Raw genomic sequence first — 17,555 nt, 5'->3', positions numbered from 1 at the left:
TCCTGGCCTGTGTCAGGAACAGTGTGGTGAGTAGGACTGGATTGGACTAGACAGGACTGTACTTGGCACTGGTGAGGCCCCACCTCGAGTGCTGTGTCCAGTTTTGGGCCCCTCACTACAAGACAGACAATGAGGTGCTGGAGTGTGTCCAGAAAATGGCAATGAAACTGGTGAGGGGTCTGGAGAACAAGTCCTGTGAGGAGCGACTGAGGGAGCTGCGGTTGTTCAGCCTGGAGAAAAGGAGGCTGAGGGGAGACCTTACCGCTCTCTACAACTACCTGAAGGGAGGGGGTAGAGAGGTTTTAGTCTCTTCTCCCAAGTATCAGGCGACAGGACAAGAGGAAATGGCCTCAAGTTGCACCAGGGGAGGTTTAGATTGGATATTAGGAAAAATTTTTACACTGAGAGGGTTATTAAGCATCGGAACAGGCTGCCCAGGGAAGTGGTTGAGTGTCCATCCCTGGAGGTATTTAAAAGATGGGTAGACATAGTGCTTAGAGATATGGTTTAGTGATGGTTTTTGTCAGAGTTAAGTTGATGGTTGGACTCAATGACCTGGAAGGTCCCTTCCAACCTGGGTAATTCTGTGATTCTAAGTCACTCATCTGCATCCAGGTTTGCATTTCTGGTGGTGGGAGACCACAGAGAGAAATAAAGAAGCTGCTTGTTCAGGGTCAGCACTTGCTCTTGGGTCCCACACCACCATTGCAGCGCACACTGATATTGCTGTGCCTTTGGAAATGTAAGGAAATGTTTTAGTATTGCAGATAAACCCCCAGTAGATGTTGCCTTTTCAATGTCACATGGCCAGTTCCAGTAAAAAGGTTCTTTGTAAAGGAAATAAGTTTATCAATTTTGCAAACTTTTAATAGCTGAGATTTTCATCAGATTTAACCTAGCCAAGAAGATGAGTTAAGTTTGTCTGTGCTACCTCAAGATTTGCTAGGGCAATCTTATGAATAGAAATACTTCTCTGCTTGCTCGTCTTTGCTGCTAAAAATATGTGCAGTTTGGGAAAATATGCCTAGATCTGACTTTCCTGACCTTCTGCAGATTCTAATAAACTGTTCAGAGTCCTTAAGCAGCTGCACTGAGAAAAAGTCAAAAATATTTCTTGGCACGCTCTTACTCCGTCTATGGATTGGTCTTCCCTTTGTAAAAACAAAGACGTTTCTGTGAGTCATTTATATTCTTTGTGGTTTTTTTCGAGTAATGCTTCTCTGAGGCATTCCTGTTTTATAGTCTTGTCAGCGGTACTCAAGGGCATCCAAGTGCAAATTCTGCCGCAGCTGATCAGCCCCTGACCAGGCTGGTTACTGGGTTGCTGGGGAAGGGGCCTGGGGAAGAGTGGGATGAAGTAGAGTCATAAGGCAAAAAACTGAGCCTATGTTACGAAAAACAAGTCATTTCGGTAGAAATTTGTGATTTCCAGTGATATTATTAAAGTTAATGGTATTGTATTAAATACCAGGACACCACAGATCAAAGGGCTTTGATAGCAAGGCAGGGAGGTGTTGGTGTTTCATTCCTTTTCATGGAAAAACAGGACTCTGCTGTGACAAATTATACCCATGGCCACGAATTGTCAAGAAGCCATCTCTAAATTTAGTCACCTGCTTTTAGCCTACCCCTGTTCCACTCTTTTGCTCAGATTAGAGCAACTGCCGCATCAGCAGCTTTGTTAAAAATCTATATTTTATTCATGCAATGTCTGGGTGGATTTTTCTTTTTTTTGTGCTGTTTTGTTGTGGTTTTTTTTAAACCTTGAGGTATTTCTTGAAAGATCAGAGTCATGATTCATGGCCACGGATGCATGTTGGCTCATTTCTCATGCTACATAAAAATGCATGCCCAGTGTCTGAAGTGTGACCCAGCTTTAAAGCAGTGGGGTTTTTTGCTAGTTCTTTATGGGTCCAAGTAGGAAATACTTCATTTTCCATACTCTGAAGGAAGAGAAAAGTGAACTAAAAAGATTTTCTCTTTTTAGTTCCCTCCGTTGGGCTGTAGCTGTGTTTCCGTGGTGGTTACATCAGGATGACTTTTGCAAATAACTTGTCTGATTTTGTTTTTGTTCCACATTCTTCTGCTACTTCAGCAATGATGGATGGAAATTGCAGCAATGCTTAGAAACTTGGTTTAGCTGCAGTGAGACGAGATGACTTCTCTGCTTTTTAGAAGTGGCATAGATTTATTTTATTGTTTTGGCTGAGTAAGGGAAAGCAAAGTTCTCGTCTCCAACCAAGCAGGAATTTAGCCTTGAAATAAGCAGTAAAGTTCCAAGATTAGAATAGATTGCTGGAGTTGATCTCATCCCCCGTATGAGTAATTCTGGGTGGTTATTTAGCAGACTGAAGAGGAGATTATAAACTCAGAACCTAGCTTTGTTTCTGGAAACTCTGGAGTGATAAAGAAGCTGGAATAGCTCCTTTACAGGATTATCTTTACGCTGGGGATAGAGATATGTAAATAATCAGCCCTACTCACATCTCCAGCCTATCCACGTAGCGTGCAGCTCCAGCGAATTTGCAGCTCCCTGTTTCAAAGCTTCATTCTGCGTATTTTTCAAATGGCAAATATCCAACATTAATAATCCACATAGCAGAACTGGGAGGAGGCTGCTGTGGGGGCAGCAGTATCACGTTGAACTTCAAACAGTCTTTTTAATAGTCAGAACAGTGGTAAGTAGCGAACCAGTTTTACTACTGTCTTGTACTTTGCTGAAAGTGTCGCCTTTTGACCTGAACGTTTATAAGCTGAGTGAATACCGCGAGATATTTCTGTTTTGCTAGATTAGTTTGATGAATGTGTTCCTGCTTAGGCTAAAACGTAAGAGCTGAAGACATAGTATTTAAAATGTTTTTTGACTGCTTTGTTTAAAAAAGAAAGAAAATCCCAGTGATCTGAAGCTCTGAGTTTCAGCAAAGAACATTTTCGGTTTGTTTTGAACCTTTGCAGCAGTTCAGTAGAATATTTTCTTGTGAAAAATAAGGGTTTGTGCAAGTTAAGTGCTTGATTGATCGTCTTCAAGGATTTCTTTGTGTAATTGCACATCAAAAGAGCTGTTGACATGCAAAAAATTTTTGTACAAGATCAACCACAGCTTTCTAAAAGCTCGTGCTGCTTCTGTTACTAAAAGCACACAGGTAATCCTACAGAACTATTTCTTCCTGATACTGATTTTCCGAAACCTAACCAATATGAGGAAAAGAAGTTTGTGTTTCGGCTCTCATTCACTTTGTCGAATAGTATTCATTAGTCTGAAAAATGTGGGAGCTCTGGGGACAGGTTTGTCGGACATTGAACTGGAGTTTTACTTAAATATAATACATTTTTCTTAGTACAATACTGGAGGAAGAGAAGCTGCAGCAAGAAGAACGAATGAGAATGGAATCCAGGCGACAAGTCACGGTATCCTGGGACTCAGGAGGATCAGATGAAGCTCCTCCCAAGGTAGCAAATTATGTGTGTTTAAAGAACAAACGAAAAAAAAAACCCTTTCATTCCGTTTATTTCTTCACAGCCTCCTTTGATAGGTTTGTTCAAACAACGGCATTCTGGCCGATTTTGTCATCGTCTGCTAATACTTGCCTGAAATGACCTGGCTCTGCTTGAACCGTTACTAGAACTGATCCATGCTATAACATTGCACCAACGGTTTTCTGTTTCTTGTTGTTTAACTTGTAAAATACTACCATAGTTGCCACAAAATTGTTTCGTAGCTTTTTCTTTCTTCTTCTTTCTTGTAGCACTCCTGTGAAACTTTAGCTAGCAAGCCGTCACACCACTGTGAAGTTTATTCATAACACATCAGTGAGAGCATAGAAATCAACTGATTGCATTTTCCTTATTGTGGACAGAAAATTAGGGGTTTGCGTCCAGGCACCTTCAGTGTTTTAGTTTACGCTTGATTTTGTTTCATTCCATGTCTGTCCTGTTTGGATGTCGCTGATGTGTTTTGCAGCTGTGGCCATCTCACCTCGCCGGTTGCTGAGCTCTCTCTTCTCTCAGTAACTTCTCTGCTTCCCATCACCGTTATTTTGCACTTTGAAGGACTGAGCCTGTATTTTGAAGGATTTCAGTCTGTGCAGTCACCGCTGTAATGTGGAATATTATCTGCGTTCTGATCAGTTTGTGATGGATTCCTGTAGCTCTCTACTCAAGCTCTGGTGCTAATAATGGTGTCGGTATTACTCGTGTGGCACCTTCTGCTGCGCGCATCCCCTAACAGCCATAGGAAGGCACCTTATTTTTATTTTGGTTTGGTTTGGTTTTTTTCCCCATCCCCAGGTTGTTGCCTAATGTATTTCCGAGCTCGGTTCTGCATTTCGATAGCTTTGCGGCAACCAAGAAATACGGGCAGTGGAATTGCTGCTTTCTTTCCAGAGTTAAAAACAGTCCTTCAACCTGTTTAGTCATCCGAGATTAACTAGCAGGATTTGGTGTATATATATAAAGACGATGTTCCGAGTTACAGAAGCAGATAAACTGCATAAATTGGAACAATGTGCTACTTAATTCTTACAACCTGGTTTGAAGAGTTTGTTTAGTCTTGAAGCTTTGGAGCTAATCCAAATAGAATAAGTTCCTTTTACTAATGTAATATATGAGCTACACCGTGAAGTGATTATCGTGAGAGCTTTGGGTGTGATGTGTAAACTGAAACACTTGAGAGGTGTTAAGATTGAAATTAATTCTGACACTGCATATCTTTTTTTGAGGGGGTCAGTGCGTCCTCACTGTATTTGTGATGCAGTTGTTGCTAAGTTTTTTTTATACAGTGTTTTTCTGTAAAATATGGATGCTCGTACTAACAACATTTGAACAAGTTGAATTTCACAGATAAGAGATTTTAAGTATCTCTTCAGTTATTATTGAATTTTCTGATGGTGACAACTGATTTTTTTCTACCAACAATTCATTAGAAAAGTTTCAGGTTTTTATAGGTCTTAAACTCCATTTTATTTATAGCATTAAATTCCTACACATTCTCAAATAATTCATAGCTGTCACAATTTGTACTACGAAATCACTTGTATCTCACAGTGGGTTCAATTAGAAACCTAAGGCAGAAGATACCCTAGTACAGAGTGATAATGACATTTTTCATAAAGTGACGATAAAATTCCGCAATCTCGCAGTAGTAACGTGGTGGTCGCCTTTAAGCGCCAGAAGGACTGAAGGAGCCCATTTGCAGAACACTGAGGTTTGGGTTGGTTTTTTCCCCTCTTGGATTGATTTTTCTAGTCCTGAAACACGCAGCAGCACTGTTCCTCTTCAAAAAAAAAAACCCAAATATACCTTGGGAGGTTAATATCAAGCAAAGTAAGAGAACATTTCTACTTGGAAGATAAAAACATGTTCTGAGCAACGTTTTCCAACGTTACAGCATTCAGTAGCGTGAAATTTCTATACCTGCTCTTTTCATGCAGTTTAATTTCTGGTGAATTTTCTCCTGTATTCCTGTCATTGTACGTCTTGTTTGTTCATGTGTAAAGTATTGCCCTTCTCCTGAAGGGGCAAAGCAAGATGGTCAGGTTAAAGACTCTTGGTTGATGGCTGTTCTTTAGCTCTCCTTTCTATTAGGAGCTGGTTCGTTCTTGTTTTTCCTTGCCTGGGAATGGGTTGCAAAGCAAAGCCTGGATAATGTACCGCCCATGTTCAGAATATGGTCAGAAGCACCTTCCATGTTGAGGCAATTAGTTACAGAGAAGTTAATTATCAGAACGAACTTCAGTCCTCAGAATAACCAGGGGAAATATTCCTGCTAAACAAGCCAACTCGATTTGTGTTCTGACTGAAGTAAAAGCATTATTTTGGGAACAGTCACAAAAGCATCAAATTATTCGCAAAACTTTATGTGCTGCAGATTGTGAACTTAAAACAACGCTATATTTGCACCTGGAAACTTGATTTAATAATTATGTTCTTAGCTGATGTCCCCTCTAGAGTTAAACAGCCCACAGCAGGTCATTTGGTGCAGGCAATTAAATATGCACAAAGAATTCACAGAGCAAGCGTTATTTATTGACATACCTAGCAAACAATTCAGCTGCTTCCATTTCCAAGGAAAAATGGAGGAAAACTTAATTTTAGTTGTTGTAAAAAGTGTTAGTCATTTTAGAATATTTATTTTGGGGGCGGGGTTTGAGCTTGCTTTTGTGGTGCACCACCTGTAAATGTTTGTCTCAGCGAAGAGTAATTTTCTGGTTTCAGTTTTCTGTTTCTAAAGTCTCTAAAAATTCCTTTACGTTTACAGCCCAGTAGACCTGGCTACCCCAGTCCGAGATCCAGTGAAGGGTTTTATCCAAGTCCACAGCACATGGTACAGCCGAACCATTACCAGGTATGACATCTAACGCTGTGTGCGCGTTTTTTCAAACGTGGGGTTTATAACTCAGTTGCAGCTGGTGGGATTGATTCACTTCTTACACGGTTTGGTTTCATTGAGTTCTGTTAACTTGTTTTTGGTTTACATCAGAACGAACACCGAGCTGAGCCTGGTAGCTTTACTCCAGGTGGCGAATACTTTCATATCTGATATGGTGCTCGGGTTCCTAAAACTACAATGAAACGCATCAGACATTTTCATTTTTATTGAAGGAGTGTGGTGTTCCTGTTACATTCCTGCTAAGCTATAAAATGACTTGCCTTATAAAATGGCATTGTCTGGTGGACTTCCCTTGGACTTATTGGTACTCTGCTCCCTGATGAATCTCTGAAACGGTTTATTTTCTGGTGGCTGATAACTGCCTTCAGATCTACCGCATCCTATTACTCGCAGATTTTGCTTTTCTTCCTAACACCGCTGAAGAAATTTAAAACAAAAGTTTGTCATGAAAGTACTTCAAGCATTCTTGAGTTTGTTCAAAGCTGCAGCCGTATACAGCAGTCTCAATTGAGATTATTTCTTTCCATGGAGAGGGGGAGGTTTTCGTTGATTTAATGAGTACTTCATACTCATTAAAACTACTTTGATTTTCCTGTGGAGACATTCTCAGGCTGCACAGCTTAGCACACTAATTATGGGCTGTCACTCAAGACTTAAGCTTGTAACATACACTGGGGGGTACATTTTTACAGGGCTCTGTAGGGTGATGTGTGCAGGCTCCTGTTAACTTGAATATGAGCTCCGCGTGTGTAGCTCTTACAAATATATCAATACATTTATTTTTCTTCCTCGGAGGACTTTGATCTTCTTGACTGCAAAGGTTAAAACATAATTTCTCATGCTGCCGTTTTGACAGGCATCCTCAAATAGCGATAGTTATCCTCAAGAAGTGTATTTCTATCTAGTTATGGTTATCCTCAAATAGTTACGTTATGATAGGCATCCTCAGAGACTTAAAAAAGAGGTTTTGTGGCATATTTTGGCTTGGCTTCCTCCTTCTGATGTTGCCTCCCCTCTTCCCTCTCAGTGACTGCTTGAATTGAGTCATATTTGCTCCCCTGGGGGGCGGGGAGCTATTAATTATGGGGAAGCAGAAGTCTTACTAATAGAACCCTTTTTTTCTTTTTTATTTCTTTTTTTTTAAATCCTAAAGGTGTCTGGCTACCCCGGTTCTCATGGGATACCAGCCATGGCAGGCAGCATTTATCCTGGGCAGGCTTCTCTCTTGGATCAAGCAGATTCCTGGAACCACCGGCCTCAGGAAATATCAGTGTGGCAACCAAACATGGAGGTATCACGAACTGACACATCTGTTGTTGCGCTCTGTACAGTAAATACACTTCTTTTATTATTTAGGTGCATCTGGAGATTATTGTAGGAAAACTAAGTGTTTCTCTGGTATTTTTTAAATTGCCTTACTGCAGTGGGATGGGAGTCATGACTGAATTCTGTTCTTTATGAAACAAATCCTCCTGTGTGGCGCTGGGCATAAAGTATATTCTTTACACAAATTCTCGATGAAGTTATTACTACTTATTATCTTAACTGAATGATAGAAGATATTTTGCATTTGTTAAAAGAAGGCTTTACTGAAACTTATTGCTGTTAAGAGAGATAGGGCCACTCACGTAAAAATACGTAGTATCATTATTGTTTAAAAATACCTCTCATGGGAGATAGCCAGCACAGCTAAAGTATCTGAGGCTTCTCTGTAGCTTATCCAGAACAGAAAATGAAATGGTCTGCAAAACTGTTCTAGAGTTGCATTCCTGTTAGGTGCTTTTCAGCCTGTCACCATTGCACAGAGCTGCTGCAAGGAACATCAAATTAATTCCCCCTTTAACCTTCCGTCATTTTTTTTTTTCTGTTCTCCTCCAGTATTTTGTACTTTTTTCATTCCATTTTATCCTCTCACAAAGATTCACTTTGAGCAGCTTCTATCTTAAATCCGTTTCCTCTCTAACCGATGCTGTATTCCCCGTGCCTCTGATAAACGTTGGGCTGGTCACCGAGGCTTACCCATTGAATGCAGGCGAGCAGACAGGTGTCCGAGTCTTCAGTTTCCTCTGCTTGTCTTGGTTGGTTCGCCCATATAGTCTGCCCTTGCTACTTGCTGCCGTGCTGTTGTTGTTCACGCCGTGTATAGTTGAGGGTTGTAGTCCCACGTAGTTCAGCATCCCTGTAGGTTATTAGCAGGAGAACCAACTTAGTTTAACTACGTTGGGCTTGAATAAAGTGTTGGTGGAAGCATGTGAATGCTTTGCGCGTGTTCGTGATAAGAAGTTACAGCCAAAACATTCACAAAAGCTTGGGAAGTTGGGTACCTACAAACAATCTCAGTCAAGTTTGTTACCAAACTCCCCTTGGCTTCTTTAAGAATACGAATATGTACACTACTTGCTAATGATTCCCAGACAGCACTGGGATACGGTATATTCAGTATTGTAAGCTTAAGACATGCCTAAAAACTTACTCAAAAATCATGACAAATGTTTTTGTGGCATGCTTTGCAAGTGTCAGCTAAAACTGAAAAGCGTGTTTGTTTGGAGTAAAAAACGTATCTCGCAGCTTTTTAACAACTGGAGGGTTAGATTATTGCTCAAGACCAAGAAAATGAAATAGATAAATCTGTCTTTGTTGTCCAACTTAAATGAAGTGCAATGTATGATGTGACAACGTTACTGAAAAACAGAACAGAATTTTTCAAATCTTTTTGGTTCCAGTGCTTAGGAGCAAGGCAGATAAAATGTTTGTAGTTGGAAAGAGTTTCTTCTGATGGTCTGCTTCAGTTTATAATGAGTTGAAGGAACTCTGGTTGACTGCATTTGGGCTTTTAAAAATCTGTTCTTTTATTATCTGTGAGTTTTTGCAGCTGTTCATATAAATTTGAAGTCGTGAGACTGAATAAACGTACTCTGTTTTATAGGATTCGGGCACTTTGGACATACGAGGAATGGGCCAGGTTCTACCCACACATCTGATGGAGGAGAGATTGATACGACAACAACAGGAGATGGAAGAAGATCAGCGCTGGCTTGAAAAAGAGGAACGATTCCTGGTAATGCTTTGTTTCATAGTGCTTTGTAATTCCTTATGATTTTTCATTTTTTATTGCAGCTTGCTAAAACTAATCAATTCCGTGAAATGAGAGCATTTACTGAACATAGGAGTCACTACCAAAATGTAGGTTTGGAAGCAGTTTTTAAGTTAGATGTTCAGCTAGTAAGCATGTCCTGGATTATAAATACCTTGAACAGCTGGGTTTTTTAGTCAGTCTCACTTTATCCAGTTGAGTATTTATGTGTGGGAAGTTGTGGGTATAATTCTGTGCCAATTTGGAGATGGCCTGTTTGTTCTTAAGGAGACAGATCTGTGCGTACTCTGCCCCTAAAAAAGGGATAACCATCAGCCGTCAAACAACCCTGACTGTAGGAGGAGTCGTAAGCGGTCTTGCACTGGAGGAATAATGAGACACGTTAGTGGGAAGAAATAATTTAAGGGAGAGCTCTGTGAGGTGGGGAAAAAGCTCTGAACATCACCAGAGGGAGAAAGAAGAGACGCATCGATAATGGGATCTTCTGTTGCTGTTTCTCTGCAGTTCCGTGTTTTCTTGTTGTCAGTGCCACTGGTGCATGTTTTTTAGTTCAACTCTGGCTTCCTGGCCTTCAAAATTCAATGTGTTAAAATTCTCCTACTCGAGAGCGATGGCTACAGATGGAGCAGAAGATTTCTGGTAGCATATTACTCTGTGTAGGCTCGGGCTGGGGAGCTTATGGGTGCGTGAGCCTCACGTGAGAGGTGGATAATTTACAGTGGTGTGCTACAGGTTGTGACGAAGCTTGTGACAAACATCAGTCGCATGTTTGGTCTTAAAAAATGTATTTCAAGGAATGTTTCGGTTTGGAAGCCTTTTATGTTGTACATAGTTACAAAATGTGCCTGTATAAAGGCAGGTGCTGTAGGTTTGTTACGGGAGGTAAGTTTGAATAAATGTGCTCTCTATTTATAGCGGATGGTGATAATGGTCTGTGGTTTCTGTAAGAGTTCTCTGCGCTGTCTAGGGCAGGTCTCCAGGAAAATCGTAGTTGTACAGATGAACTATTTTTTAATTTAGACACCAAAACTGCTGGTCGTGATTGTCTCACAGAACTCGAAACAGTCTTTTAGGGATCTTGAATCCAGGACACTGAGTTCCTTGAAAGTAAAAAGTTATGCTTTATTCTACGGGAAGCCGGTGGGCGGGAATGGAGAGCAGATCTTGTACGTAGACGGTGTTACCAAGGCCTTATTCTTTGCCAGCTGAATTGTCTTAGTCTCTCAGGGGTTCAGTTATGTGTGGTATTCAGAAGTGTTCAGAACAGCTGCTGGCTGTGAAGACAACCAAGGTAGGATATATCCCTACTGGCTGTTGAGAGCTAGTGATAGATGCCCTCCATGTCCAGTACACGTTCTATCCAAGATCCAGATTGTTAAGTTGTTACTTCTGATAAAGGATGTTGAAGCTTGCTTTTGGCTGGTTTCCTCATGAATGCACTTGGGAATTTGCGGTTTGCCATTGGACGACCGTAAAGAAACCACTGTACTCAGATGGCTTTGTCCAATTTATTACAAGCTGAAGAGAGGGAGGGGGAAGGAAAATTTCTTCCCTAATTTAGGCATTAGCTTTTCCAGTCTTGAGTGGCACCAGTTGCTTGCGACTTTCACAAGCCCAGGAAGTCAAATTGATCCCATTGTCGGTTAAAACTTTCAAGATGGTCAAGAACTTTTGGAGGAATTAATATGCTTACTGAGAATGAGGCGTTGTGATTTCAGGTGGCAGTAGATCGTGTGTGAGAACTTTCTGCAGAAAACTTTCTGATCTTTCTGAACTTTCTGGCTTTTTCTGCAGAATAGATTATAATTATTTGTATTTGTTACTCTGTTTTGATTCAGCTTCTGAACCATTAGGATGTTTATCATCCCCCGAATTGCTGCTCGAGGAGAGACTTGCTGTTTTTCTCTTGATCTATAACACAGTCTTAGCATATGGTTGGAAAAGAATTACTGTGTTTTCATTATGTGTTAGTTTTTATTGCGAGGGGACACTATCTTTATTGCCACTGCCTACTCAGGAGAACTAGCACTGATGGACTTGTGAGCAGCTCCACAGCTCTGCAGCTTTGCCAGAGCTGGATTTGGATGATGTAAAACCTTAGAGGGTTAAAAAGGCAAAAACCAGAGAAAATGTGAGTGGAAGTATGAACTTAAATGGCTAAAATGAGGAATTGGAATCCATGAGAGACTTCAGTTCTTTTTCTTACTGCATTAACACTTTGACTCTAGAGACTTTAGATTTATATTTGAATGCCTGTTACAGATTTATACACTGGGTCAAAAGCTAAACAAGCTAATGATAGCTACAGGGTATATTTGAACCCATAGCAGGATGTACATCAGAGGAATCTTCAGTTTATAAATGGGTGTTTCTTGGAAAAGGAATGCGGTTTTCTAGGTTTAGCCCTGAAAAAATCAAGATAGTAGAAAAGTCACTTGTGGGGACTCACTCTTGGAGGCCTTGCAGATCTCCTGAAGGATATCCACGGTTCATACATGAGAGTTCAAATGCAAGTCCAGTGTAGAAATCATAGAATGGTTTGGGTTGGAAGGGACCTTAAAGATCATCTAGTCCTGCCATGGGCAGGGACACCTCCCACCAGACCAGGCTGCTCAAAGCCCCGTCCAGCCTGGCCTTGAACACCTCCAGGGATGGGGCAGCCACAGCTTCTCTGGGCAACCTGGGCCAGGGGCTCACCACCCTCACAGTCAAGAATTTCTTCCTAATATCTGATCTAAAGCTACCAATTTAAAACCGTTACCCCCATTCTATCACTACACAATAATCCATATATTACACACACACGCTCCTTGATCCATGTCCTTCAGTGAGTAACTTGTGACATTTCTTCTCTTGGGAGAAGGGACTTCACTAATTTCATTCCAGGCGACTTCGGGAGGAGAAGCAACTTACTTTCTCAAAGTTGTTGTCATGTCTCTCGCTTGCTTTGCGACACCTCTCCACACTAACCTTTAGATTTTGATAAAATGGTTGTGCTGAAGCGCGTTGTCCCTTGCCTGCTACAGGCAGGTTTCAGAAGAATGTTTTTCCTTTTGAGCACAGAGAACAATAGAGAGAGCAGAGCCAGATTTTAATTTTTAACTTATGTAACCATACAGTGCCGTGTTCTCAATTTAAACTGGCTATTTTGAAAAGCAGCTCTATTTACACAGCCTTCAGACTCCTACAGTGTATCTCACTTCTGCTGCTGAGAATTGGACTCACCGGGGAGTGACTGCAAATCATGTAATGTGAGACCCTGCCACAAGAAGAAAAATCCTCAGCGGGGTTCCTGTTAGTACAATTTTTGTTTCCCCAGAGTAACACCAACTCGCTCATGACTTGAAATTCATTGCTGCTTCTACAGGGGAAAAAAATACAGCTCTCAAAGCATGTTAGTACACGTCTAAACAGCACTGATGCTGTGTTTGCTAGAAAAGACACCCCAGCTGAAGAATTAAATTGCGATGGCATTGAAATGGAAATTTGCCAGTCTTGGGAGAGGGTGTTATCTGTGTAAGCAGTTTGCCTGAAACTGGTCCTTTGAGAACCTGTGGCTCGTCAATGCTTGGAAGGAGATCGAAATTTTGCTTTCAAGCTGCAGCTGTAACAGCATCCAGAATTCTGAAACTCTGCTGTAAAAAGAGAAAACAAACAAATCTCTCTTTGTGGGAAGCTCCTGAATGAAAATGAATCTGTTCTGTGAGAAGTGAAGCGTAAAGAAGTGTTTAATTTTAAATTGTACCAAATATATCCACTGGGAAGCAAGAAGAGAATTGATGGAGGGGTTGATTTGGGGGGAATTTTTTCCCAGGACTGACACTCCGTCCCACCCCCTGATAGAGAGGGGATGTGGCACACTAGTCTGGTAGCTTTAACATACACTGATTAAATTTGTGAGCTTTCATGCTCTCTTCGTAAGAGGGCTTTGGATATCGGCATCTCCAGGAAGGAGAATAGAAATATCTTAATTATTTTTGAAGAAGCTGGAGGGGAGACAAAGCCTTACTGCACTTAAAGCTTAATACAGGTAACTACAGGAGACAGTCTCTGCCCAGGGCGTATGCAGGTGGAGGGCTGAGATGGCTGCAGAACAAACATCAAACACGTGGGTGTCTGTTCGGTCTTCTACGTAAGGAGTCTTACTCGTGGAATGAGGTTTTTGCTCATTTATATCCTGTAATGTTTGGATCTCAGTCACACAGGCAGTATTGTAAGAAATTCATGAAGTTCTCATTCTGCACTTTCTCCTGGGTTGTTCTTTGATCATATGGGTATTTCCACCCCAAAAATATAAAATTGACGAAGGTTAATCAAGATTTTACTTGTACATAGTGCATAGCATATAGAAGCCGAAGGAACAACTTCCATCCCCAAAAACAGTGCTCCACAATTGCGAATGGCCTCGCTGCTGCTGGCCCTTGCAGCTCGCTGGAACTGAAGATTCGCGTCCAGCTCTGTAGTCCTCAACACAAGAAGGACGTGGACCTGTTGGAACGGGTCCAGCGGAGGGCCACGAAGATGGTCAGGGGGCTGGAGCACCTCTGCTGTGAGGACAGGCTGAGAGAGTTGGGGTTGTTCAGCCTGGAGAAGAGAAGGCTCCAGGGAGACCTTACAGCCCCTTCCAGTACCTAAAGGGGCTACAGGAAAGATGGGGAGGGACTCTGGATCAGGGAGTGTAATGATAGGACGAGGGGTGAAGATTTCAAACTGAAGGAGTGTAGTTTTAGATTGGATATCAGGAAGAAATTCTTTCCTGTGAGGGTGGTGAGCCCCTGGCCCAGGTTGGCCAGAGAAGCTGTGGCTGCCCCATCCCTGGAGGTGTTCAAGGCCAGGCTGGATGGGGCTTGGAGCAGCCTGGTCTGGTGGGAGGTGTCCCTGCCCATGGCAGGGGGGTTGGAACTGGGTGATCTTTAAGGTCCCTTCTAACCTGAACCATTCTGTGCGACTCTGTGTGTGATTTGGCCCGTTACCCTGCAGTCTGGCACACGTGCCGCCATACTCGCACTGATGCCCAGCATGCAGTATTTGTGCACACAGAAAATCAGCCCATAAGGAGCAAATTACTCCGTTAGGGCCACAGTACGGTATGTTACTCTTCCAGCCCTGACTTCTGGCGTGTAGAATTAATTTAACAGCAAATAAATTAATTCATTGCGTTAAAATCATTTTTAAAGGCCCCCTGAGGATGCTTTCGTTTGTGAGTTTTGACACAAGTTTGGAACTGCCAAAAACTATCCTGGGAGCTGGGGGTGTTCAGCCTGGAGAGAAGGAGGCTGAGAGAAGACTTTCTCACTCTCTACAACTACCTGAAAGGAGGGTGTAAAGAGGTGGGGGTTGGTCTCTTCTCCCAGGTAACAGGTGACAGGACAAGAGGAAACAGCCTCAAGTTGCACCAGGGGAGGTTTAGATTGGATATTAGGAAAATTTTTTACACTGAAAGGGTTATTAAGCATTGGAACAGGCTGCCCAGGGAAGTGGTTGAGTCTCCATCCCTGGAGGTATTTAAAAGATGGGTGGACATAGTGCTTAGAGATATGGTTTAGTGATGGTTTTTGTCAGAGTTAAGTTGATGGTTGGACTGGATGATCTGAAAGGTCCCTTCCAACCTAGGCAATTCTATGATTCTATGATGTTTTTATTATTTTTTCTTAATTCGTTCTAGGAGAGAGTCTACCTTCTGTATTTTAATATGGCATTTGACACAAAGGAGAATCTTGTGTAACCACAGATCGGAAACCAATGGTGGTGGTCATGCCATGAGGGCGCCTTGGGAACTGGCAGCTAGTTAGTTTGCTTTGAGAAGTTGTGGGAAAGAAACTGTGTCATTCTGTGCCTTTTCAGGGTGACCTTTTAAGTTCAGCAGTATAGTGAAATGAGTGATTTCTATGCTGTAACTTTTGGCGCCGTTGCTAACTTTCTCTGAACATTTTGCAGAACACTTTTCTTCTTTGGGGCCTGTTTAATTACCCGCTTCCTCATTTATATTTGGTTTCCAGTTTGAACCTTTCATTTGTGGCTGTACTGATAATGTGGCATTGTTTTTAATCATATAAAATAAAGATCTATACGTGCATGCTTTTTAGTAACTCCTCAGCAGAGAGAGCAGGGTTGCGCTAAGAAATTCATAGTCCTCTCCTATGGTAGGTTAAGAAGAAATAGCTCGCATAGTTTCCTTATCATGTTTGGTTTTGTTTTTTTCTGAAATTCCCACATAGTTGTGGTTTTGTCCTATTTTGACGCTGAGAACTGCAATTCAAATGTAATTGATGTGAGCTGTTGCTAAAATAAGATTTTAATTTTTAGCCTGAGAAAATCCCACCAAGACATTACAATTTGGCATGTCCTGAGAATGCCAAGACTTACATGTTCTTTTATTAGTGAGTGACCAGAAATACTGGAAATAAAGTAGATTATGTTCCAGTTTGTCAACATGCGCATCCTGTCTGAAAAGTCCTCTTGATGTTTCCAAAGATTTCAGACAGTAAACTATTTATTAGGAAAAAATCCATTTACTTTTGAAGGATTTTGATTTTATGCAAGATTTTAACAACATATAGTTCCTCCCTTAAATACGTATCTGTAATGAATATAACGGTAAGTAGAAGAGGCTTTGCTTAAACTCACATTTTAGTTTAGTACAGTTGGTGCTTTCACAAAAAAAATTCAGAGCACTGCGGTTTGTGTGCTTGAGAAGTCCCACCAGAATGTGGGTGTGAAACACATTTGACGACAGTTTGTCATCAGTCGGTCACTGCTCAGCTTCAAGGCTTGAAAAACACATTCACGAGTGACAACTTCTTCAGATAAAGCTGGAATCCTAAATCTCCGGTTTCCTAAAGGCTTCATTTTCTGAAAGTCTTACGCTGCACGAGAGCGTTAAGCGGGGCCTTTGTAGATACACACTCTTACTAGCCGCCTTCACCTTGGGGGCCTCACAACTTCACGTCTTGAGGGTTCTTCCCCCTCCAGCCCATCTCCCTGCTGTACATGGACTCTCAAGACAGTCGTTCCCCAACAAGTGCCACAAATGTTCTCCAGAAACGCACACAGAGCAACTCGGCACCCACCACCCTGTTTCCAGTCCCTTTAGCTGCCTCTCGGAAAGGATTCGTCACCCTGAAAGGAGGTCGTAGCGAGGTGGGGGTCGGTCTCTTCTCCCAGGTAACAGGCAATAGGACAAGAGGAAACAGCCTCAAGTTGCGCTAGGGGAGGTTTAGACGGGATATTAGGAAAAAAATTGACACTGAAAGGGTTATCAAACATTGGAACAGGCTGCCCAGGGCAGTGGTGGAATCGCCATCCCTGGAGGGGTTTAAAAGACGGGTAGACGTGGTGCTGAGGGACATGGTTTAATGGTGGACTTGGCGGTGTTAGGTCGATGGTGAGACTCGAGTCCTCTGGAGGATTGTCCCATCCTGGCACTGGGTAGAATTGGGCATTTCGAGAGTTCAGATGCTGAAAGGGAGGAGGACCTTGTTAGTAAGACAAGGATGGGAGGAGATGGATATGATATCTGTTAATTTTTTTCTTATAATACTAAAAAAAAAAAATCTGTTATTTAGACTGGTGTGTATTTTTGTGCTTCTGAATCTTTTAAACTGCTCAATATTTCGTTATCTTTGGAGTCTGGTTTAGGGTGCATTTCTGGAGTAGTAAATTGGTAAAAGCACAAAGAGCACTAAAGACCCCTATGATAAAATAGTCTGTGGCTATTTCCAAAGACTTTGGGCACTTCCCCGGCTAGAAACGACGGTGAAACGAAGGCAAATTGTGAACATCAGTGTAACAGAAATGTAGTTAGTCATATGCTTAGATAAAAAAGGATAGCGATTTGCTTTAGCTTAAAATTATGATGAGAATACAACTTACTTTAGCTATCTAAGGAAGTATTTAACATACCCATATCAAATGAGACTTTAATCAGAAAAAATTCCTTCATCATAAGGAAATAAACTAGAAATTCATCAGTGGTAGCTTTCATCATCAGATTTGTCACGCATTCCCAGAGAAACATTGGGAAATGGCTTGCTTGTGTCTGCTTCGGTTCTTCGTGTTTAAGATGGGGTTAAA

The 17,555-nt window shown here is 41.7% G+C and overlaps 1 protein-coding gene across 12 annotated transcripts in view; it reads left to right on the top strand.

The window, feature by feature from the left end:
* PTK2 (protein tyrosine kinase 2) overlaps window positions 1-17,555 on the top strand; it is a 222,768-nt gene that overhangs the window by 188,839 nt on the left and 16,374 nt on the right. For 11 of the 12 annotated variants that reach the window (XM_063327608.1, XM_063327605.1, XM_063327606.1 and 8 more), the window contains 4 exons: window positions 3,339-3,450; window positions 6,257-6,343; window positions 7,542-7,679; window positions 9,315-9,446. In XM_063327608.1, coding sequence (XP_063183678.1) covers window positions 3,339-3,450; window positions 6,257-6,343; window positions 7,542-7,679; window positions 9,315-9,446 — 469 coding nt within the window. Of the gene's footprint in view, window positions 1-2,291; window positions 2,679-3,338; window positions 3,451-6,256; window positions 6,344-7,541; window positions 7,680-9,314; window positions 9,447-17,555 lie in introns of those variants that run through there. The other variant, XM_063327610.1, reaches the window with a different exon arrangement.

The sequence above is a fragment of the Chroicocephalus ridibundus genome, chromosome 2, assembly GCF_963924245.1.
Source record: "Chroicocephalus ridibundus chromosome 2, bChrRid1.1, whole genome shotgun sequence".
In the NCBI taxonomy this organism is placed as follows: Eukaryota; Metazoa; Chordata; class Aves; order Charadriiformes; family Laridae; genus Chroicocephalus; species Chroicocephalus ridibundus.
The sequence above is the reverse complement of the archived record's forward strand: the minus strand, read 5'-3'. Positions and strand labels throughout refer to the sequence as shown.